The sequence below is a fragment of the Panicum virgatum genome, chromosome 4N (assembly GCF_016808335.1).
Source record: "Panicum virgatum strain AP13 chromosome 4N, P.virgatum_v5, whole genome shotgun sequence".
Classification (NCBI taxonomy): Eukaryota; Viridiplantae; Streptophyta; class Magnoliopsida; order Poales; family Poaceae; genus Panicum; species Panicum virgatum.
Window position 1 is genome coordinate 1,315,031 of NC_053148.1, and position 24,349 is coordinate 1,339,379.

At 46.2% G+C, this 24,349-nt stretch overlaps 1 protein-coding gene, 3 long non-coding RNA genes and 1 pseudogene across 8 annotated transcripts; 3 read left to right on the forward strand and 2 right to left on the reverse strand.

Annotated features, from left to right (window-relative positions):
- Nucleotides 1-113: 113 nt before the first annotated feature.
- Nucleotides 114-5,081, reverse strand: LOC120670548 (chaperone protein dnaJ GFA2, mitochondrial-like). The gene is made up of 17 exons (XM_039950679.1): nucleotides 4,864-5,081; nucleotides 4,667-4,750; nucleotides 4,489-4,580; nucleotides 4,007-4,090; nucleotides 3,872-3,910; nucleotides 3,525-3,656; nucleotides 2,975-3,025; nucleotides 2,811-2,898; nucleotides 2,653-2,717; nucleotides 2,487-2,561; nucleotides 2,043-2,115; nucleotides 1,856-1,944; nucleotides 1,687-1,758; nucleotides 1,333-1,389; nucleotides 1,191-1,239; nucleotides 620-686; nucleotides 114-540 (listed from the first exon to the last, which is right to left on the reverse strand). Exons 1-17 carry the CDS (start codon nucleotides 4,976-4,978, stop codon nucleotides 441-443), a joined length of 1,332 nt encoding a protein of 443 aa, XP_039806613.1. The 5' UTR covers nucleotides 4,979-5,081; the 3' UTR covers nucleotides 114-440.
- Nucleotides 5,082-7,404: 2,323 nt separating this feature from the next.
- On the reverse strand, nucleotides 7,405-9,970 carry LOC120671080 (annotated as a pseudogene).
- Nucleotides 9,971-18,375: 8,405 nt separating this feature from the next.
- LOC120670836 lies at nucleotides 18,376-19,459 on the forward strand. Of its 2 annotated transcripts, XR_005673402.1 has the most exons (4): nucleotides 18,376-18,502; nucleotides 18,749-18,782; nucleotides 18,867-18,932; nucleotides 19,371-19,459. It is a non-coding gene; the product is annotated as an uncharacterized LOC120670836 (long non-coding RNA). The 2 variants fall into 2 exon arrangements; XR_005673401.1 differs by lacking the exon at nucleotides 18,376-18,502 and having other exon boundaries at nucleotides 18,624-18,782.
- A 437-nt stretch (nucleotides 19,460-19,896) lies between these two features.
- LOC120670161 lies at nucleotides 19,897-21,101 on the forward strand. 2 transcript variants are annotated; one of them, XR_005673083.1, is made up of 5 exons: nucleotides 19,897-20,038; nucleotides 20,168-20,208; nucleotides 20,285-20,458; nucleotides 20,706-20,860; nucleotides 20,948-21,101. It is a non-coding gene; the product is annotated as an uncharacterized LOC120670161 (long non-coding RNA). The 2 variants fall into 2 exon arrangements; XR_005673084.1 differs by having other exon boundaries at nucleotides 19,925-20,046.
- A 59-nt stretch (nucleotides 21,102-21,160) lies between these two features.
- LOC120668637 lies at nucleotides 21,161-24,092 on the forward strand. 3 transcript variants are annotated; one of them, XR_005672506.1, is made up of 5 exons: nucleotides 21,161-21,217; nucleotides 21,500-21,547; nucleotides 22,054-22,153; nucleotides 22,388-22,661; nucleotides 23,285-23,715. It is a non-coding gene; the product is annotated as an uncharacterized LOC120668637 (long non-coding RNA). The 3 variants fall into 3 exon arrangements; XR_005672505.1 differs by lacking the exons at nucleotides 21,161-21,217; nucleotides 21,500-21,547 and adding exons at nucleotides 21,829-21,928; nucleotides 23,819-24,092 and having other exon boundaries at nucleotides 23,285-23,616; XR_005672504.1 differs by lacking the exons at nucleotides 21,161-21,217; nucleotides 21,500-21,547 and adding an exon at nucleotides 21,829-21,928.
- Nucleotides 24,093-24,349: the final 257 nt, after the last annotated feature.

Genomic DNA, 24,349 nt, shown 5'->3' on the forward strand with positions numbered 1-24,349 from the left:
CAAGTTAGAAAGTTATATACTTATATATGTATGCACATATTTCTAGGAAACATATAAATAAGAAAGATCTTTCATCAAGAACACAGAGAAAATTTTGCCAGGAACTGCAGTAGTTATCTTAAAAACCTCAACCTCAACAGGAGACATGAATTGGCATCGGTACCATGTGTTATAATACATATAGTCACCCTGATCCACAAAATTATACAAAAGACCCTGCACGTCTTGCTGGTGTTAAGCTTAGGATTACACACATCGGGCAGGGTGGTCTAGCATTATTCCAGCTACAAAATCTCAAACAAAGATCTATATGTTGCAGTGGAAATTCCACGCTACCAACTATATCTTGCCCCCTGAGAATTTCAGGCAGCAGACTACTCTACCTCATGATATAAGATCAGCTAAGGCGCTATTGAAATGTGGATGGCTCCTAAAATTGGCTATCCTGATGCACTAGCAGCCTTCGCGTCCTTCTCTTCTTCGCCTTGCTCTTCCTTTGCAAATTCCTCGATTAGCACCCGCTGTCTCGGTGTCAAATTCCTGCAGGGAGTTATATGTCAAGACTCACCTGTAGCAGCATGGCGCAAGAGATTAGTATTTCAGTTTGAGAGGAACTTACACAGGGATGTTGACATTGAAATGGACATATTGATCTCCGTAGTATGATGAGTTTCTTGTCTTGATACCTGCAGGATGCATAGTATTTAGGATTTTAGGTTTATATATATGCACATACAAGTTCCCATAGAGCAACAATACTTGCACATTGTCTCAAAAGGAAACCGGCAGTTCACCTAAATGCCAGTTAGATTTTTCACTCTTCCAACATAAGTTATTTGACACCAGTGAGATGATTGTCCAGAATCTATTTATTTATTCATTGTTTTGTTACTTTGCCACAAGAAAAAAAAAGTCACATCATTATTATGCCCAATGCTTTCAGATATCCATTAACTTCACCTTGTGCACATTTAGTCACCTATCTCTTTCTTGTGTTACTTATTATTAATATCTTTTCTGATTCACTTAACCTAACTGCTTCATTTTGTGAAGTTAACTAAAAAATAGTAATCTTAGAAAAACCAGAAATGAGAGAGATTACAAGTAAGCATCAAATTACTGTGCTCCAATTGTTACCAGAGAGACAATACACTGAGAAAACAGAATAAACAATCTACACAATAAATTACCTTTTCCTCTCAGAACTACCTTCTGACCAGGTTGAGTACCAGGCTTGACCTGTGATAGGATAGTGAGGCCAATGATGATTTCACCCCTTAGTATCAACATAAAATGGGAAGAGACAATAAAAGTAAACAGATCTGAACATACCTTTATAACAACATCTCCACTGAGAGTTGGGACTTGAACTGTCCCTCCCAAAATTGCCTATGAAGTATATATGAGTAGTCAAAATCTGTATGCTACTAAAATATGCTAACAGAACAGTTGTGCTGGTTGTCCAACTGAGAGTTCACAAAAGAAAAACTTTAATTTTTTTTTGGCAGGTGTTCCAGAAAAGCTGAGACTATCTTCAATGAACAAAATCTGTATTAAATTGATGTGTTACAATGAGGTTCACATCTGCACTATGGAAAGGGGGTTAACACCATATGACCCCCTTCATCATTTAACTATATTCGTATGGCCAACATGAACACATCGTAGGAACATGCACCAAATTACCTGAGTCACATTCAGGACAGCATCAACATGGATATCACCTTTCTCTCTTCGGAATACAGGATCCTCACGGACCTGGAGAAAAATTAGCCTTGTGAAGGTTCAAGGTTAACTATCTTCGTTCGTTCATCATCACCAGAGCACTAAATTGTAAGAACCAAAAAGTACTGACCTTGAGGGTCACATAAAGATCACCTGGACGGCCATCTGGATCTGCTCCACCTGATCTCATCAACTTTATAGTATCCTCGTCATCCGAACCTGCAAAAGCAGAATAATGTTTACATCTTGCAATACAGAACAAGAGCATCCTATCACCATTGAAACATTACAATGAATTATAACAACTTGAAACTAACCAGGCAATATATCAAGGCGAATTGATTTCGTTCCGGGCACAACTTTGTCTCCTTTGCATGTCTTGCAGAAATCCTAGAAGGAAATAAAATAAAAGCATAACCGCTGAGTTGTGGTAATCATAGTTCATAACCTAAACCCTATAAAAAAAACTCCACAGTGCACATGGTAACTCAAGTATCTCCCCTCTTTGTAGTAGACACTAGACAAAATGATAGAAAACTAGCTTTTGGTGCAGTCAGGAAATAAATCATAGTAGAATAACAGATAGTGAGGTTCAAAGTAATTTAGGCTTCAGAATCACAAGCCTCGTTGCATCATATATGTGCTGAATTTGTACTATTAATGAATTAATGATTCATAGGGGGGCCTGATACCATAACTGGGCTACAATATTTTTTTTTTCCATCGCAGTTGATATCTTTCACTAAAAAGGAAAATCCTACCTTCACAGTCTTCCCAGAACCACCACATTTTGTGCATGTGGATTGCATCCTAAAGGGCCCAGTTTGCATGAACATCTGTCAACAATAGAGAAAAACTTACACAAATAAGCTCACTAGTTGAATTAAATGGATAAACAAAAATGTGCATGATAGAGGAAGAACTAACAAATCCTGAACCCCTGCAAGTCACGCATGTTTCAGGTTTGGTTCCAGGAGGCACACCAGCTCCACCTGAAAAAAGAAGTTATTGTCAGAAATAAATATAATTCAGAAAGCATATACCTAAACAAAATGCAGTGATGAGATCAAACTGCATCTACATACCGCAGGTTTCACATGTTACAGAAGTTTGGAAGTTGATCGTTTTGGTGCACCCTTGAACTGCTTCCATAAATGATATTTCAAGCACAACCTGCACAATGGAATCAATGGAATTGCAATTCACAGAGTACAACTGAATTTGCAATGGAAATGAGTGTAGAAATTACCTTAACATCGCGTCCTCCAAATTCCCTATCCCTGAAAATGTTCCTAAAGAACTTCATAACAAACAAACATTAAAAATGAATTAGTTCAAGTACATGTAGCAACTAAAACTCATCTGTTCTGAAGCTTTGAAACAAAGTAATATAGACAGGAAATAGAGTAACTAAGTAACCAACACAGAATTACAAGCCAAATAATGAAATGAAAGAAACTAATAGTCATTTCAGTGTTGATATATAAAATCAAATCATCCAGTGTTGATATTAGATGAGTTATGACAGAATAAATTCTAGCATATATATTATATAAGAAGACAAAAATCACAGTGCCTGGTGAAAATCATTGCTTAGACCAAAGAAGTTGCACCAAATAATAATGCAAAATTAAATAAGCTTCCACAAAAAACATTTTTTTTCTATACAGTCAGTGACATATAATACTAATTTTTTTGGATTAAATATTGTATTGTACTAAGTTGAAAAGAAGCAAACCAACAACTGAAACAAGAAAGCTATAGGCTATAACAACTAGGTTTATAAAGGGATGCCATACATCATTCATTCCACCTCCGCCACCGCCGCCACCACTAAAAATATCCTCAAATGGATTTCCAAAACCACCCTCAAATGGGTTGCCAGTTCCGCCTCCAGCAGCAGAAGCTTTCTCATATTGATCGGGGCCAACCTGTAGACAGGGAGAAGTCAGTGCTAATTCCATGCCTGAGACTCCAGGTCAGCTTACTCTAAAAGGTTAGTATGGTGACTACTCTCATGTATAGTGCTGATAAGAGAACAATAAGTTTCAGACATTCGACTGCCCATCAATATATTTGTGACAATAACGAGAAATAGAAATGTAAAGTTGTAAACATACATCATCACAGACAGTTAAATCATTACCTGATCATAGAATGATCTTTTTTCCTCATCCTTCAAAGTCTACATTGACAATGAAAAACATTCATCAGAATCCACAGAAGTTGCATACCATTAAGTTAGGTAAAAACATAACCACAGTGAATGGACATCTAGTACCTCATAAGCTCGTTGAACCTCTTGAAACTTACGTTCTGCATCCACATCACCTTTATTTGTGTCTGGATGAAGCTTCTTTGCAAGCTTTTAAGAGGAAGGAACCATAAAAAGGTAGGCATGGTAAGGTCAATTGAAGAATGGAAATGACACTGTCTTGTGATGTCGAGTACTGAGGAAAGTATAATAACAACGTGCACTGTCCTGACAACACCATTGATATGCAATCGATGGATATAAAGAATAATGTTGATCAGATACTACGGAAATTGTTGCAAAATTGGGAGATCCTGCTGTGTTTTCTAAACACAACCGATACAGTGCTAATGTCCAACAATTTCACAGATGATTATTTTTTTTTACTTGGAACCTTGAACATCTACCAACTAAATTTGCACCCATAAGCATGCAGCATCGATATCTATCAACGGCCACAGGCAATTCTCTCAAAATGTCAGGTTCAGTTACAGGCATCAAAACCATACCCCGTAATACGCCTTCTTTATATCGGCCTGGCTTGCATTCTTGCTGACGCCAAGTACATCGTAGTAGTCCCTTGCAGACACTGGCCTGGTCCCTGCACCATCGCACCACCGTCAACACCATGCCCGACTAGTCGAGACCACTAATCCGAAACCAAACGAGCTAAACGGCAACACTCACCGTGGAAGAACCTGTGGGCGGTGCTTGGAGACGAGAAGGGCGAGGTCCGAGAGGGCGCCGCGCGAGCCGCATCGCTCCATATCCCTGCAGGGGAAAGCAAGCAGCTGAGATCGCGGGACGGGCGGGGCGTCCGGGCCAGGCCCTTGGAATCGGCAGAATCGGAGAGACCTAGTGGGAGGGGAGGAAGCGAGGCTCACCTGCGCGCGCGCGCGGGAAGTGGGAAGCGGCGGCGGCGGAGGTGGAGGAGGATGCGGAGGAGAGGGAACGGCGGGCGAGCAGGAGCGCGAGGCGTGCGCCGGCGGGGAGCCGCATGGCGGTGGTGGCGGCGGCGGCTAGGTGGTGGTGGTGGGCGGCGTCGTGTGGCGTCGCCGGCGCCGCGCGTGCTTGCGGGTTAAGAAGAGGGGATGCAGAGACAGAGACTGCGAGCACCGAACCTTCTGGAAGGCGCTCCGCTGCTTCTCGGGGACGGGGAGGACAGGAGGGTCTCGAGATGGGCCGGGCCTAATGTGATTTGGATGGTATGTTGGGCCTTGGATCAACTGAAATGAAATGTCGCTCGCTGCTTCCGCGCCGCACGGGGGGGCCCAGTTCCGCCTGCCACACAGACAGGCTTTGCAAAATAGCGTGTCCAGAGGCCCAAGTCACGCCACGACCGGGCCGGGCTTTGCGAGAAATCAAGGCCCGGAGAAGTACAAGACACACGAAATCCAAATCCTTATTTAACGCGCATTATATTTCCGGGGGCTACTGGAACTGGAAGTCACATGCGTAACTACTCCCTCCGTTCCATATTATATTATAAGTCATTTCAAAAAATTTGAAGAGTCAAACTATCTCAAAATTTAACCAAAATTATAGAGAGAAACACAAAGATTTATAACATCAAATAGGAATATTATGAAAATATAACTAACAAAGAATCTAATAATACTTAATTAGTATCGTAAATGTTATTATCTTGTTGTATAAATTTGATCAAATTTGAAAATTTTTGACTCTCCAAGATTCTTGGGATGACTTATAATTTGGAACGGAGGGAGTAGTAGTTAAAATATCATATAGTAATATTCTCTAAAATTATATCCAAATCAAAATTCAACTGCATCACCGTGTTTCTTGAGACGAAAATTTCAAAATAAGATCACACTTGAATGATTTTTTTGTGGAATATTTTTTTGAACGCAAAACAATTTTTTCAAGCTGGAACAATTGTTCCAGCATTAAAAAATATTCCGGACTGCCGGTCACAGGTGCGAATCCTAATATTTATATCATTTTCCTTCGTTAAAAAAAAAGATTCTGAACCATTAGCTAGGTATTGAACGAGCTTATGCCATCAGTTGCCTCGCCGGTAGTTGCATGATCCATACCCAAAAGCATGCAGTTCATCGCCGCCTTTATCTCCTCCATGCAGTCGTACCACCTTAGTTTTTTTCCCTTTTGCTCTGGAAATTAAAAGGTCAAGTGATGCCATTTAATTTTGTTGGACACTACTGCATGTGGAGGAACGATGCTCTATGATCTCTAGTCTTTGCGGTCGCTCTCTCTCTCTCTCTCTCTCTCTCTCTCATTGGTGATCTTTCGTCGTCCTTCTTGCCTTCTTGGGAGTTTCTCTTTAATTATACCGAATAATGGAAAGCTCGCTCGCTCTAACGTACGTACAGTGGTGTCTCGCGTAAAGGAAGCAAAGGCAACATCGATCTGTAACCTCTCCAAGCCTGCATCATCAATCCATGAGTCTTTGTTTATTATTCGTGCTCTCTCTTTGATCTTTCCTCCCATTGCCTGCCTCGGAGCTTTTCCTGGCCCTTATCTTTCATGAAAGTTACGTTCATGAAATTAAAGCAGCAAAGCAGGGCAAGGATCAAAGCTAAAGCAAGGCACAAGCAATCATCCATTTTAAAGCGCATGCACGTGTACCAAATCAACTAAGGTTAGCTTAATTAGGCCTCCCCCAATGGTTGCCGCTGGCACCAGCGATTTCGCAAGCCGGCACAACAGTAGCAGTTTCTTGGAATGCGAGCCTGTGAGGGAAAGAGCCCTCTCGCCAGGCGACGGAACTGCCGCTAGCGAAAGGAATCTTGCTATTCCTCTCTCAGCCACGTCATTCAATGCCAGCTCTAAGCTAACCCGTTGGAGCAGGCCTTAGGTCCAGTCCAGCCGATATATAGACTACCTAGAATAAGGTAATCTGAATTGCAACTCAAAGATGGATGCACGCTGCAAAACAGCTGATCGGATCGGAACTACATGCTTCTGGCACCGCAGGAGTCTAATCATGCATGCCTTCTGGAGCACCAGCGGATTACTCACACCTCACGCTAAAACACATTCCCTCTCCATTGTCAATAACTATTTTATCACATTCTCTCTCCATTGCCAATAACTATTTTATTATTTTCCCGTATGTATTGGCAACAAAGGCGGGGTTAATAATTTAATTTTGTCAATTGTATGCTGCTGAACGAGCATCTGGTCACGTCACATCGATTTTGGTCGGTTGGTAAAAAACTAGCTGATTTTGACTGATTCAATAATATTTTGTAAGAGAGAATAAGCCAGAATAAACTGAAATAAGTCGAAAAGACAAATTGATTCAATTGGATGAAGCCAATGCTTTCAAAGGATGAAAGCTATGCCATTTGTATCCTTCAAGCAACATATTTGTGTACGTAGTTATGGAAAATAGGTACAGTTTGAAAAGAATATAATGGTGCCAATATAGCCCCTTCAATAAATCCAGGCAAATGCCATTTTGAGTTGAGAACTTCAAACTGAATATGGACAGGCGGTTCCATCATAACAAGTCTGACCAATTGAGCACACACAGGGCTCTTGATGTGTTGGAGATGAGCAAAACAAATATAATGTATGTTTCGAGGTATTGAAATGCTTAGAAAGCTAGACAAACAAATACTGCATGTGTACATCTCCCTTAAGCAATCGTGAAGCTAAACATGTGAAAGGAGAACCGAAGACGATTGACGTATATGTTGGATGACACACACGAAGTTGTTCATGCACACACTGCCGCCTGGCTCGACGGCGACACATCGATCGAAACGCCTGCAGATTCAGGCAAAGTTGCCGCGGCCGCGGGTCGCCGGGATATGCCGGTGTGGGTGTCCAGCGCTCACTGCAAGCTGATGAACTCCCCGCCCTGCGCCAGCGCCTCCTTGTGCGCCTTCACATGCTGCTCGCTGGCCGTCGGCACCGCGTACACCACCACCTCCGTGACCGTCCACAGGCCGGCCAGCAGCTCCCACACGCGGTCACGCGCGGCCTCGTACACGCGCTCCGTCGCGTCCTTGTCGACTGGGAGGAGCTCCGGGTGGAAGGCCACCAGGTACGCGCAGTAGCGAGACAAGCCCATGGCCACCTTGCGGCCGGATCCCAATGGCGTCTTCTTCTGCAGGGGGAACCTAGCCTCCAGGAGCTCGGTGGCGATGTGCCAGATGAGGATGACCTCGGCGAGGTCATCATCACCGTCGCACGCCCACGAGAGCTCAAGCACATCGAAATCGAACTGCAGTGGTGACAGCAAGCCGGGAAGGGCAACATCATGGGCAGTAGCCAGTCGTTCCATGATGGCCTTCTTAGCCTGCCTGGGCACAGCCTCGGTCGGCGGCAGCAGGAACGACCACGCCCGGGAGAAGCACCACAGCACGGAGAACTGCCTGAAGCAGACGTTGGGGCGGCTCAATTTCTTGCGCACCCACAGGATGCGACGGATGATCCCGCTGAGAAAGCGGCTCTCACGCCAATGGCGTCTGGAGGTGTAGCGGCAGAGCAGCGACACCATGAACCCGTTAGAAAGCAGGAACACAATGAACTCCCAGACCTCCTCGTAGGCGAAGGTGAGGGAGAGAAGGATGGTGATGGACAGGTCAACTGTGGAGAAGAGAACTGGTGGTAACTGGTTGACTTTGCTGAGCAGACAGACGACCATCCTCAACATGCCGACGGACACAGGGAAGTTGTCGGTCCGGAAGCTATGGAAGGCATAGACCACGTCCCCATTGTTGCACAGAATGATCATGAGGGTGCATAAGGCCCACACAACAATGGGGAACATGATGTAGTTGATGAGGAAGGAGGGGCCGGCGTAGGTTACTGGATGAATGGAGTGGTAGTATTCGCAGAGGAACTGGACCTCGTCATTGAGCATCTGGAAAAGATCATCGGCGTTATCTTCCTTGTCCATATCTTCTTCCCACAAGCCTTTAAAGATGAGGCTGTGGCAGTTGCGGGCTTCGGCGGCGGTGATGGGGAAGTCCTCCAGCCTTCGGCACAGAAGCTGGTAGAGAGCTAAGGAGAGGCAGAGCCTCTTGAGCCTCGAGTCCCTCTGACTCTGAAGCAGCGGGTCTTTGTCTGAGAGCCGCCTCCAGATGCTGCCGACGGTGACGACCACGGCGGTGTCAGCTTCTGCGACATCCTCCTTTAGGACGAGATGGTAGCCCTTGGATCTTGCCTCCTTCTCCAGCTCCTCTTCACCCATCACAGCATATTTGCACCGCTTCAAGAGCTCCGACCCAATAATCTGCTGGCCATTAATGGTCGCGTGAGGCTCTTCTTCATCTTGCTGCAGAATCTGGGTCATGTAGGAGGTGACAAGCTGGGGGTTCCTGCCGTAGGTGAAGGAACGCTTTCCCAGCTCCGAGGTCACAAACCTCTGCACCAGCTTGGTAGCAGCAAGCAACCAGAGTACGCCAAAAAACGCCTTCCTGCCGGTGCTTCTGAGGTTGTAGAAGACGAGGTAGCCCAGCCAGGAGATCCTTGCAGCACGCTCGATGGTGCCTGCATACCCGTGCATGTCTGCAGTGGCCAGGAATATCGCCTCCACCTTCTTGTGGAGGAGCTCCACTAGAAGCATCCACATGAGGATTGTCCGAGCTCGCAGCGGGAGCTCGTTCACCTCACCGGTGGTGGTGCCTTGGTTCTTAGCCTCCGAGAAGACATAAGACATGACAGGGAGGAAAAGGGACAGCGAGACGTAGAGGAATAGGCGGATGCTGGGTTTGAGGAAGGCGCTGACATCGGAGAAGCGGCTGAAGAGATTGAGGGTGAAGAAGATAGCGGCCAGGAACAACATGAGGATGGAGGTGACCGCCATGGTTGGCTCATTCTTCTGGTCAGTGTAGGAGGAGGTGAGGTTGGACACATAGGCTAATGTACTATTGCAATAATAGTAGCCGGTTCTGTTAGAGAATATCATCTTTAGCAATAATATTGCTCGAGCTAGCTAGTTGTACTGAGCTAATAGCCTAACAATATTTATAGATGGCCGACTGTAGTGTTGGAAGGCACCACTACATCTGTGTGTATTTATATGCACAACTGCTCTCTCTTGGCGAGGGAGGGTGCATGATCATCTGATTACTTTGTTCCTTTTCTTTATGTGACTTACTACTTTATTCTTTGTTCATGTCTTTCTTAACCTTTCACATTTACCAAATTTTGTAAGATGCACACGCTACTGAACATGCACGATCACATGCATATATGTACCTTTGGCCAAGAATAATTTCATCTAATTGCATAACTTTGGTCTTTATTAATTATACTCTTTGTAGTGCTAAGCCATTTGTACGCTACTGCATGTTCAAAAAAGCCGAGCTCTTCAGAGCCCTTTTCTATATCCGGTCCTTGGCCAGCAAGCCATCTTTTGCTTTTTCTTTGAGCAATAGCAATGTTCTTTCCGAAGTTATGGAGACTGTGTCATCTGTAGGCTTCCTGTTATGCATTGCCTATACAGCACTGCATCTAGCTGGATAATTTTATCCTTGCCTTGCTCTTGTTTATTTCGCTTTGATCAGCTTTCTTTATTAGCAAAGGTGAAAGCTTCATGCTAAGGGAATGCTCAACAGTCCGTAGAATATGAGATAGGCAATGGGACCATTTACACCGAAACGTATCTATGGTGGCAACAGTCCGTAGGAAATCTCTCCTAGGCATTCATAGGGATAGGGTTTAACTGTGCATATTTACAGGGGTGTGTGTGTACCTATATGTATTATTATGTATGCGAGTTCCTATGGATGTACCTATATTTATAAAGGAGGATGAAATAAAAAAGAGGAACTTATTAATGACTCATATGACTACTAATAATACCGACAAGGATAAGGATTTGTAGGGAAAGGTACATGGAATGACACACCAGCTTTGACCCCATAGCTCAAGTCACAACATCAGCCAAAGTGCTAGAGAAATATGTTGCTGACGGTAGAAGCAAAACCTTATGCACTGATAAAGATCGAGGAAGCTATTGATCTATAGAGACTAGAGCAGAAAATAGGAGTGCATCTTGACGGCCATGGAGTTTTAATTTGGTTATAATCCCTAAGATGACCACTCTAACTGAGATGACAGTAGTACTATGGTGGAGGACAAGGCGGATGCGGCACTGCCGTTTGACTGCTAGCTACTCGATCACCAGCGCCTTGTGGTGAATCAACTTGCTCTCACGAATGACCAATTGGCATGTAATGAGGCGGCTTGTTAGTTTAATGTTTTCAATTTTTTTGTGATGAACTCATTGATATGATGAAATTAGCTAGTTTGATTCACGATGAAGAACTTTTTTTACTACTTATGTCTTGTGAGTTGTGACAATGAATAAATGTTTATACGCTATTATGCTGAATTCATCCGACGATGAACTTGTTATAGAAGTATGAGTGGGGGTAGTAGTAAATACAGATTAACATTCAATAGGAGTAGCAGTGCAGGTTTACTTGATGCAGGAGTGATAAAATAGATGAAACTTGATATGGATTGCATGGATAGCATGATGAAAATCATATGTAGCATGCATTTTGGTTGCATTGATCAAATTGTGGGCAAATGCTGATTAGGATCGAGATGTTTTTTTTTTAAAAAACTAGAAGATGGTTTTTTTGAACAGCTAGTAGGATGTGTTTAAATATTTAAAATGAATGTTTTGTGTTTTCTAACTTTACTTAGAACAGGTCATATTTTAAGATAAAAGACTACCAGAATCATTTCAACCCCTGTGCCAACCAAGAATGCACAAAGCCATCCATTATTACAAACTCAAAGACAATAAGAAGCACACAATAATGACAGATAACATCCTATAATTTTCAATACATGACTAATAACAACCTTTTACAGATATATAATCTGTTACTAAACCTCCACCCATGCTTGGCGAAGATGTCCATCAACGTAGCCTCCAAACAGTGGTATGCTTTTGCAGCATTCGGCTAAGACGACGTGCTTATATATATTGAAAGCAAAGATCCACACAAAAAGACTGCATATATAATATATGATTAAACATACATCTCATTTCTCAAAAGAAAAAAAAGGAAAAAGATAAACAGTAAAAGAAAGAAGGAACCATATATAGAAATCAATGACTAGCTAGCTAGCTACATTGGACGGCGGAGACATTAGCGCTGCTTGAGAAGTTGACGTGCAAGCAGCTGACCCTGATGTTGTAGGGCATGGTGACTGCCAGCCCGTACTTGAACCTCACCTTGGCCTCCACCACCACCCGGCAGTCCTGCTCGGTGGCCTTCTCGGCGTCCAGCTCCTTGCCGGTCTTATTGGCGTTGCTCGCCGCCGTATTGGCCTTCTCGTCGTACTGCCCGTACTCGGCCCAGACGGCGACGCCGGCCACGTCCCGCGGGCTCCGCCACCCCGGCAGCGCGGCGGCGGCGTCGACCTCCTCGGCCAGGACGTAGCCCGTGGCGCTGTACCAGATCTGGGCGCTGACGGCGGCGAAGCGCACCTTGGTGCGCCGGCTGGTGTTGTTGGCGACGAGGGTGAGGTTGTAGAAGCTGTTCAACAGGCTGGGGCTGCCCTCCACCGGGATCCTCGACGTCGTCGCGTTCGCGACGGAGAAGGAGATGCGGGCCGGGGCGAGGCTGACGGAGATGCCGGCGGCGATGGCGGTAGCGGCCAGCGCTACGAGCAGCACGGCGAAGATGCGCTGCTGAACACTCCACCTGCTCCAGGTACGGCGAATAATAATGGCGGCCATGATCGATGTATGAATATGATGGGGGCAATAATAATAATGTAGACGAAGATCGTCGTGCTAGCTAGCTTCAGCTTGCTTGCTTGCTGTATTCTTGCAGGAATAATGAACGAGCTAGCAGTGAATGAGTGATCGAGCATGCGTATGCAACAGTAGTAGACACGAGCTGGTGCTAATTAATTATGCTAATAATGGTCGACCTGCAATGCAAGCCATGGTGTTGTAGCTCGCACAGCTAGCTAGCTAGCTCATCTTTGAATGTACTTGCCACGTGCTAGCTGTTCTTGGTAGGACAGGTAGGTAGAAGGGAACAAAACCCTTTTCTCTTTTCCTTTTCTTCTCCAAGGCTCTTGTCTGATCAGTTACAAACAAAAACGTATCTGATTCTGATCCTTGAGAAAAAAAAAGGTATTTGATCCTTGTTTGGACTACAACCTGGGAATCGCATCGTATGATGGCTGCTCCCACCTCTCTCTCTTCGATGACCGACGCCTCCCCCTACTCGGCTGCGCCCCCTCCCCGCCGCCCCACTCGACCTCTCCCTACTCGTTCTCCATCGCTCGTGCCTTCTTTTGCTATCGTGTGGGACCTTGAGACTGACCGTCATCAGAGCTCCACGGTGGGGCCGGCACGGGACCTCGAGCCGGGGCAGAGGCGGCTGAGCGGGGCCGGCACGGGAGCCAGGGCAGAGGCGGCCGGCCGGCACCGGAGCTCCACGGTGGGGGTGCATGTGGTGGACCGGCGCGGGACCTTGTGCCAGGGCGGAGGCGGCCAGTGCCGGATCTCAACAGCGGGGTGGAGGCGGTGGGCTGGCACAGGACCTCCAGGTGGGGCGGAGGCGGTCGGACCGGCGCGGAGCTCACGCCCGGATGGACAGACGCAAGCACGATGGCAGGGGCAGGCACGAGCGTGGTGGAGCAGTCGCTGCGTGAAGAAGATACAGATGAGAGAAAGGAGGAAAGAGTAGGAAAAAAGTAGGAAGAGAAGAAATATATTTCAATGTTTGCTTGTATCCTCTCGTTGGCTTGGTTCTACATAAGTTCTTTTATTGCTGTTTTTTTATGATTAATTGATGGAAATTTGGACTAAATGTTTACTTGCTTGTTTCATAACCGTGTGAATTATAATTTGTGATCTAATTATAATATAATTACGTAGTCAAGATACTTAGAAAATATAAAAATTATTAAATTCTGCTTGTATTCAATAAAAAATAAGATATCATCAGTCTCAAAGGCATTTCAGATATTTTACCACTCAATTCAGAAAATCGACTCAAAATAATTAGGATTGCTAAACACCCAATTTATTCAGATAGCCGATTTTCCACATAACTAACTTATCATAGAATCTCGCTTCTCAGAAAAAACGAGATTCACATAAGCAGAAACAAACAGGGGTGTGGCTATTTTACGGTCAACCGTACGGAGGAGCTCCGTGCGGTCGATTTTCCGACCGTTAGTTTTTTTCCTTTTTTAGTAAGTTTTTTGTCATTTTCTGATTTCAAGAAATTTTTTCAAGAAAAAATTTTGAGAAAAAAAAGACAGAAAAATTTGACGAGAAAAATTTTAGAGAGAAAAATTTAAGATGGAAAATCAAAGAAAAAAAATTGGAGAGCAGAAAATTTTTTGAAAAAAAAATAGGAAAAAAGGAACCTTCAAGAGAAAAAAATTTTGCAGTAGAAAAAATTTGCAAAAAAATTTTGCGACAAAAAAAAACTAAAACCTGGGGAGCTCCGCCTCCCCGCCGCCGCTGGCCCGCCCCGCCACCTCCCCGCCGCCGGAGCCGCTGCGCCACGCCTCCCCGCCGCATCCAGGGAGGCGGATCCGGCCGCGGCGGTGCCGGAGGAGCCCGCGGCGGTGCCGGAGGAGCCCGCGGCGGCGCCGGAGCGCGGATCCAGCGGCGCGGGGACGGGGAAAGCTCGCTGTTGCCAGATCGGCGGCACTTGGCCCCGTCCGAGCTCGCTCCAGCGCTCGCCTGCTTCCGCTTGAGGCTCCAGTTCGGGGCAGCGCCGCTCCTTCCCTCGTCCGAGTCCTCGTGCTTCACCTCGCGGTCGCCGGCGCTGGCCACGGCGGAATTGGCGGCGGAGGTGACCGGGGAGGCGGAGGTGGACGTGGCGGGGCCGGATCCGGCCGCGGAGCCCTCGCCGGAGTCGTCGCCTTCGCCGCCGCGGTCGGGGGAGCGGAGGAGGAAGTCGTCGACGGAGAAATCGGCTGGCAGGTCGAAGTCGAGCCCGTCGTCGCCGGCGAATCCGCCGAGCGGGAGGTCGCCGCCGGCGAGGGGGAGGTCCGGGTCGAAGAGGTGCGCCGGGTAATGGCGGAGGTCGAACGGGGAGGGGTCGAGGAGCGGCAGCTCCGCCATGGCTGGTGCCGCGCCCCGAGGAACAGGACGGGGGGAGAGGTGGGGTGGGGTTCCCTCTAGGGTTTTGGCATCGTCGAGGTGGAGGGAGGCACGGGAGGAAGGAACAGACAATTTTGGAATGGAAGTCACGTGAGAGAGTGGAGTGGGGGAAAAAAAGGGGAGGGGCGCGCGTGGACATCGACCGTGAGTTGTGAAACTCACGGTCAACCGCATATTCAGCATCGCGAACAAACAGGCCTGTGCCGTGCATCATATCCCGTCTCGGCAGCCGACAGTCTATAGAAATAGAAATGCCGGCAGCAGTTTCGTAATTTCATTCGCTCAAAACCAACCTCAGCAGGCTTCTGTAGCCGCCGTACGTAGTCGCGAAATCAAACATGGGAATCGACGTTGGCGGCGACGAGAAGCGCACAAGATTCCCGTGCCTCGCCACGGTACGCTACATGGTGGCCGCCGTGGTGGCCGTGCTCACCGTCGTCGTCGCCGTGAAGGTGATCACCGTCGACCTCCGCCCCGAGGACATCGAGCTCTCCATCCTCCAGGGCCACATCGAGGCGTCCACTCTGTGGAGGCAGCGCGAGACGGAGATCTCGCCGCCTCGCCTCCAGCAGGAGCAGGTCTCCCGCCGCCGCCACCGGCCGTGCGACGACGGCGATTACGAGATCCAGCCGCGGCTGGGGGCAAGTGAGGATCACGGAAAGATCAACGCCGACGCAGCTGGTAGCTCGGACAGCTGCGCCGAGAACCGCCTCCCCAGCACGATCGTGACGTACGAGGCGGCGGCGGCCGTGGACCTCGGTGTCACCCTGAGCGCCTACAACCCCAGCGGCCGCGTCGACATCAACTGCACCGGCATCACCCTCCGCGTCGTCGACATGCCGGACCTGGCCAGGAACACCACGGGGACCATGGAGATCGTCCGGTTCCCGCTGCCGCGAGGGTTCCTCGTGAAGCGGCAGAGCTCGCACACGGTGCGGAGGTGGATGAGGGTCACCGACGCGCGCGTGCTGTCCTACCTCGCGAGCACGTATGCCGGGAGGACCAGCTTCGCGGCGACGGTGCAGGTGAACGCCACCATCGCCTCGGTGACCGTGGTGAAGAGGACGGGCTCCAAGAACGTCAGCCACTGGTGCTCGGTGGTGACCGTCGGCCTGGACGAGCCCAGCACGACCGCCGACGCAGTCCATTGCAGGGCCAGAGAAGAGCCACCCTACCTTTTTGGCTCCGTGCTGCAGGCGCCGGCGCCGGCGCCGGCGCCGGCATTGCTGCCGGCTTCTTGAACGACAGAGTACTGCTTGTTGCCTGTTTGGTATGGTACCCGATAGGATCGGGCGGCGCGGCATTATAATTATATAGTCGCATTTTCTTTTCTTCTTGTTTCATGGACAGACTGCTTGTTGCCTGTCTGTCGTTTGTTTTTTTTAGGGTCTGCCTGTTTGTTCTTTTTTAGGGTCTGCCTGTCTGTCGTTCATCGGCCTGATCTTTTATTGTTCTGTTCTTTGGCCGGCCGGCCGGCCCTGGTTTCAACATCTTCTGTTGGAGCTGTCATGTTCGTTTCACCAATAAGGGAGCCAGCGACTGAATGCATTTTGTGAGGGTTGTGTTTGTTATCCCTTTGTCATAGAATATAACTGTTTTTAGTTTTCTATTCAAATCATATATTTTAAACTTCGACTATAGACACGAAAAAGATACTAGTTTATTCATAACGAAATCAACTATCATAACACGTAACATTTTCTATTCAAAATTAATTATTTTTATGAATATTATTGATCAAAGATGAAAATGTTTGAGTCTCACACAGTCTAAAAATTGCTATATGTTTGTGTTTCGATCATCGGCTAGTAAATTGAGCCACGCTTCTCCATAGCTCGATGTCTAATACTCAAAGGCAAGAGATTTAGATTGGTTTGGGCAAGCGCCCTACATCCAGAATGGAGGTGGTCTTCGTGTTCTTGCGTTCGAGTGCTGCTGAGTGCTTACAACAGTGAGCTTGCAAGCGAGCGAGTTCCAGTGTGTGTATGTGCCGTAGAGACATCGAGAGGGAGAAGGCCCAGCTAGCTCCACCTTATATATCTTGATGGGTCAGACTATATTGGAGAAGACCCCTGGGTCGGCATCCCATTGGGGAGGTTTTGTCAGCCCAGAGCACTTAATGCCTCCTTGGGCATCCCCTAGTGGCTTACGGGGTCGGACTCCACCTTGGGTCGGTGTCTATCTTTCCGACCTAGCGGTATTTAAGCCTGTCACTATATTTTGGGACGGGTAATAAAATTATACGAATAGATGGTACATATCTATCTATATATACTATAAGGATTCATGACAATTGAAACAATTCTCACCAAAGCTAGCCCCCATACCCACCTCACATACCCCTATTTTTGGACCCACCTGGAAGCACCAAATGTTTGACAGGGGAGGATGGCAGACTAAAATCGTCGCACATCCTTGTTGCGCCGGTTTTTTTTCACCAATGGGTTTTCTACCCTCCTCTCGTACCAGCCTGCTCATCACGCCCCAATCACCGCCGAGATCGCGCGGGGTCGCGGCGCAACGTTGGGTCGCGGCGCCCTCATGACGCTGCTGCCGCGCGGCGCCCTCGCGACGCCGTGAATCATGCTCTCTCCCCGTTTTCTTCCTTCTCTGCCGCACCCATCCCCTCCCCTTCCACGCGCCTCTGTCGCCCTCTCTTTCCCCATCGCTGTCACCGTCGCCCTCCCCCGCGCTCGACTCCTCTGCCCCCGCCGCCCACCCCCGTGCTACGCCGCCGCCGCCGCCGCCACCGCACCCCTGACCCCTGCCCCATGACCCGAGCCCGACCCAGGCAAAGAGCCCGCCCTTGCTGCGGTGCCCCGCCGCCGCCACTCTCGCTTCCCCCTCTAGCCTCACCAGAAGCGGGCGGCCGCGGCGTTGGTCGCGCTCTCCGTGGCGGCCGCGGGCCACGCTCCGGCCGGGGGCGGGGCCTCCGGCGCGCGCCGCCTGTGGTCGCCGCCGCAGTGCGCGCTCTAGCGCTGCAGCCCCAGCCGCGGCTACGCGTCGCTCCCGGGTTCGGAGGCAGCGAGGTGGGACGGGGAGGAGGAGGTGACACCGGCGGAGGCGCGGCGGCTGATGCGGCTAGCCAACGTCGACGCACTCAAGCGGCAACTCGGGGATGGGGAAGTGATCCCGTACGCGGACCTGCTGCGCGTGTGCCAGGAGGCCGGCGCGGCCTGCTTACCCGTGCTCCTCGCCGCCGGTTATCCTTGTTTGTTTGTTCGCTGTTTGAATAGTCGTATGACCCACCAGCCAATCCCATGCAACGCCGGCCTCCCAGTCAGGTCGGGGGAGTCGACGGGCCGAGACGCTGCGGGTCTTCGCTCATGAATCTCCGAGCTCTCTCTGCCCCCGCCGGCTGCTCGCGGAACCGTCACCCTCCAATCACGCAGAGCCGACGGCGGCAGGAAGAAACCGCACCATGCCCGGTTAGTGCTGACCCCCTCCCATGTCGTCGTTGCTGCATAGCTGTCATCCATCCTTGTGCCCCCACTACAGAAATACATGGGCTTGCCTGCTAGCGAGGGCAACTCTGCATGTGTGAATTGCATTGCTTGTTTTCTTTGGTGCATTTTTTAAGAATCTGATTGGTGTACATGTGCATTCTTCACGACATGTGTTCTTAACTTGTTGTGCAGGTGCTAAGCGAAGTTATTATTATGTGTTTTTTGCAGGGAAGGATCGTGATTTACCCAAGATATTTTGGAGGTGAAAGATGAACCAATTTTCTTATTCTACATGGAAGCGTAGCACATAAGTGGAATAGGCAATATTTTCTTTCTTGTTGTTTAGGGCAATCACTGTGTCCTGGGTAGCAACCATTTTGTTTAAACATTGGTCTGGGTTCAGTGCTAAAAGGTAATCGTGCCCCGGAGCTATTCAGTTCAAATTGAAGCGTAATCACTTTGTCTGCTATCTTCGCATGCTTTATATGGTTTATGATTTAACAAGGGCTCAATTATCTAACCATTTTGATTGCCTACAGACTCATATATTGTGCCGTCCATGGATGCCTTTTCTCATTTGTTGCATTGATTAATTTGGATTTAGACACATAATAGTTAGCTTCATTTGTTCTATGCTTCCTGTTTTAGTGTCATCGGTGTATTCAGTGATACTTGCTAAAGGCCGGCCTAATATGGTGGTGGTCAGATTGATTCATTGACTTGCAGTTAACTCCATGCTTGCTGATAGTCAAGGAGTTGCTCAGGCATAGTGTAGTATGGGTGTAAATTTCAATGGTATGTAATTTTTAAAGTGAGCCTCACTCTCTTTAACTCTGAAGTATTCTTGCAGGACCATGCAGACTGCAGTGGGTGTTTTTGGTGGTAAAAATTATACTAATGGAACATTTCATTACGTACACCTTCACTAACTGTGGGCTCATGTGAGTAGAAGCATGAGTGAGTAGCTTTTACTATAGAAAAAGGCCTGGCTTGAGTAGAAGCATGAGTGAGTAGCCTTTACTATAGAAAAAGGCCTGGCTGAAGTCAGTTAAAAAAGAACAGTACAAGAGAAAAGAAAAGGTTACACAAAATTATTTGCATTCTATATTGGTTTAGCTATAATCGAGTAGCTACATTCTTTCTGGTGGTAGATTATACTCTTAGATGCTCTGCAATTTAAGTATTTTAGTTGCCTCCATTAGTTATGAGTGTAGTGTATCATGTGTATGTATGCATCCATATCTTAGGTACTATGCAACTGCTAAAGGTGTTTGTTTGGTGCTCGAATCGGGTTCATATGATTGTGGTGAGTTTTTGTTGATAGGGTAAGGATGTTTGGCTCGTGCATTGGAGATCGGGTCCTGATGGAAGTAGGAAGGGAGCGCTGCCCATGGGGGTGGGGAAAGGCACGGCTCATGCGTGGATGGAAGGAGGCAGGGAGCGCCCGGCCACCATTGCCGGTGAGCCATCGTATGGCTACTTTCGTGCCGTGCCGACCCCTTCGAGAAGATCGACAAGGTACTTAGGTTGTGTCCTTCCTGCTCTCCCTTTTCATGCATCTTCATAGTGTAACAGTTTACCATTGATTGAATAATTTATTATGACTTAGATTGCTTCATTGATTAAAGTTGGACGGCTCGTTTGCAGGATGTTGCCAACTGCATCCGCCCTCTCCGGTTCCACCACAAGTGTGTATCTGTAGCAACATGTTGTTCTATTTAATTCTTTGGCACTGATCATCTTGGTGTTAAACTGGTAATTCAGGATCTCTACCTGAATTCTGGGGCATGAGATGCGGAACACAGGCAGATCGAGGAAGCTTTTGAATTGCATGCTCATGAATAGGCCAATAATTATTTGGCTTTGTTGTAGGACAAGTGCCTGATTGTCCTGCTGTACAGGCATACAACTTGATGGTCTGGTCTTTGAAAGCCCTAGGTATTCTTCTTGTGTGCTAAACTCTTAGAATAAGCTTTGTGTCCCATTTTGCTTTTACAGAATGCTGGAGACAGGCAAAGCTCTGCAATCTTATCCCTATTACTTTGGGTTTTAGGTATTTTCCTTCATGATTATGAATGTGATGGCTTATTACGTATTTTTCATGCATTCATGTCTTGCAGATCAGAAATGGGGATTACGAATGTGATGTCTTATTACGAATTTTTCATGCATTCATGTCTTGCAGATCAGAAATGGGGGATGCATGTTTCTCTACACAGCTCATTGACGGTGATGGGGTTTTCAATGTCTCCGAATTGGAGAACTTCATGAAGGAAGCTAGATTGGGTGAATGCAGGCTCTCGTATGCTGTTGTATCAATAATGGGCCCGCAAAGTAGTGGTATGTGGTCCTTTTTTCCATTGTTTTGATCTGTTTACTTGGTATTTCCATTTGTTTAATTTCACCATCTTCCTCTTTTTCTTGCAGGGAAAAGTACACTTCTGAATCATCTTTTTGGCACCAATTTTAGAAAGATGGATGCTTTCAAAGGAAGGTGTGCTACTATTTCTTTATATTTGTCACTAAACTTACGCGGGGCACGATATGGGGGCTGATGGCCGGCCTCGCCACCGTCGATGCGCGGCCCCATGGAGGCTCCCCTCACACTCCTTACACAGTCACCGGAATTGCCATTGGAGTCTTGCCTCTGGGAGTGGGGCTCCTGTACAGGTTCTAGGTGCACAGCAGGTGTATGAGGTAATGCCCCATTCGACACTCTTCTTTCTTTTTTTCTTCAATTCGTGTGCCACTTTATTCAGTACCACTGCATTTTAGGGTTAGATATTTACAATCATTTGCTTACCATATGACTTGATGCATATAACAATTTGGTAAACCTGAGCTCCTGAAGATTATGAGATGTAGGTTTAAGAAAAAAATAAAGATTAGGCACATGCAGTGGGAAATTGGAGCACGGCTCCATACTTTTGATGTATATGTTATTCTTTAAACCAATCTATTATGTTTGCGGTTTTGCAGTAAGCCTCGAGGATTCAGAAGACACGGTTATCACTTTAATAGAACCTGGTACGTACCCCTCTATTTGCACCACTTGAAGGTGCATACCACAACATGTGCCCTACTGTATTCTGAAGACTGGTAGAATTGTAATCGTAACGCTATCATGCACAATTTAGTTTGGATTAGACGCCGTTCCCAGCGAACCTGGTGCGGCCCCAGCCATTTGAGAATTGTCTTCATTTTTTGTATGCAATATTTAGTTTAATCAGTGGATGTTGGGATGTCGTGGGGATGTTATTTGGGCTATTTTGTGCTGTAAATTCTGTGCCTGGCTGCAGTGGAACCCGGTGAAATTGGGTTTGAGTTGGTAATGCAAGTAGAGTTTAAGCGATTTATTTTTGTCGAGTTGGGAACTTGGGATTCTAAGCACATGTTCAGTCTTCTCGGGTAATTTCATTGAATGGCTCCTACTGAACAATATATTTGCCCTATTTTAGTGTTCCTTTTTCTGGTTTGGGTTAATATAGTTCATATATAGTTTTTTAAATGTGTTTTCTGGGTGTTTATATCAGAAAAAGAGTTCACGGAAGGATGGAGGTGTGACAGTTCCAGAGAGAGTCTGCTTTGGAGGAGGCTGGTGCAATGGATGCGGTCTTGGTGAATACACATCAGGTTTTCATTCTTCTATTCCTTAACCTTTTGCTTCATGGTTGTAGTGCTACTTGTAACTATCACTGATAATGCAATGTTCAAATTACAATTTTCTTTCATGTAGTTCTACAGGTGGTTTGCAAAACTGGAGTCAGCTGTGAAATCTAAGTTTTGTTTAATGTCACTATTTCTCTTGGCGACAGAAAGATTATGATAACATTGTTTGCTCACTCTGGAGACATTATTTATTGACAGACAGAGGAGAAGTATCGCCTCTATGAGAATACATTAGAGGAGCATGTCAGCACATGTGACAGCATCCTGAAGCAATTAAGGCTGCAATTTTTTTTGTTTCTTTATGTTGAAAAAAATCTGTACAGACGTATACACCTTTGCCCTTTCAGTTTTAACCTTTTAAAGTGCATCTCTACAGGTTGATGATACATTGAACTTGTTTGAAGAACTACAGTCCTTGCACTCGAGTGTTGCCACGAAGACTAAAACTTTGCATGATGCTTGCGGCCAACTGGTATGTCCATTTTGCACCACTTGTGTTAATACTATCCTTATAGTTGTGTTTGTGCGCTTTGACTCTTAATAGTGAAATATCCATCTACCAGAGAGAACCATCAGTTCTACACAACTTGTGCACATAAGACATCTTGAAGCATTAAAAAAAAAAAGAGCAGCGCTATGCATCTAACTTTGCTCACGATTTTCCACTTCCAACCAATAACAGTGCTCTGTTTCTCATCAAAGTCAGCCCAAGAAAGTTCATAAACTGAAAAAAAACTCACATCTCTTTTAGTTTGTAGCAAGTGCATTCTGATCCATGATTCTTTTTAAGTTGTTTTTTATCAACTACCAACTGGTGAAATGAGCAAATCAAATTCCATTGAGATTTGAGAGTGTTTTTTCTCATGTGCAACTTGTGGAATCTATTATTAAATTATGTTGCTTTGATACAAATGGGGAGTGCCCACCTTCGATACAAATGGCTACTAACTTTCATGGTTAATAAAAGGTTTTCACTATTTCCATTAGGTTTCTTGGAATCTGTTTGCTGCAAAATTAATCAAGAAAATATGTGTGCTGCCAAGTTAATTTGTTTTGTTTAGTAATTTCTTCTGATATAAACTATTTATATTGCAGGGAGCATGTTTATGTATCCATTCTGATCATTTCATTATGTTTGTGGAGAAATAGGGGGCTACTTTTGTGCAAAGCTGAGCAAATTCGTAGGAGAATCTGATGGAGCTGATGATCTTGGTCCCGCTGCAAATATTATGGGATCCTCAATGAAGCGAACTAATATCAAAATTTAATTTGGAGGCATTTATGGAATCAGAGTTTTAGTTTGGTATTATCTGATTTAATCTCGGCGCATTCGATGATGCTACCAATATTGTTTGCATATCACTATGACAGTATCGAGTGTGCACCATATCCTGATTTGGCATCATAAGGATGCTGTTAGAAGTGAGGTATATGTTAATATTTTCTGGATGTGCTACATTATTAGCAATGGTCTGCAAGTTAATCATGTGTGAGTTTAAACATCCGCTCTGAAGGAATCTTTTTTTTTTCGAAAAACACGTGCTTGCAGCACTCTTTAGATGGCCGTTTCATGACAAGATGCTGGAGTCATTTTGCTTTATATTAAACAATTACGTTAATTCCTCATAGATATTGAATGGAATATTTGGTGGCAAAAATAATTGAGGTGTGGCGACCTGCTCGCCCTTCCGGCCCAGTTCCGCGCTGTGGTACCGAATGGACAACGCCATTTGGTGAAGATGACCCTTGGTATGGAACCTCTCATATTTAACGGTCATGTATGTTAACTCACATGCGGTGCTAATTTTTATTTACTGGCGAAGTGGCTAATTTGTAAAATTATGATTGTGATTTCACTATTTCACAACTGTTCATGTTGGACTCATGGTATCTTGAAAAAGTAGCATAGCTGCTGGCGGAAATCAAGTTTTAATTGTGATTTTGGTTGTCTCATTAACTGAATGGAATATTTCATTTTCATATTTTGGTACGTTACATTTTAATAGTACTAGATTTCTATCTCAAACTTTAAAAAGATGCCGAAAATTGCCTTTACATCAGTGTTACAAACAAAAAGAGGTATTATCAGCCTCAAAGGTATAATGGTCATTTTATACACAGGACAGATAATCTATCAGTAATAATCAAAACAGCCAAACA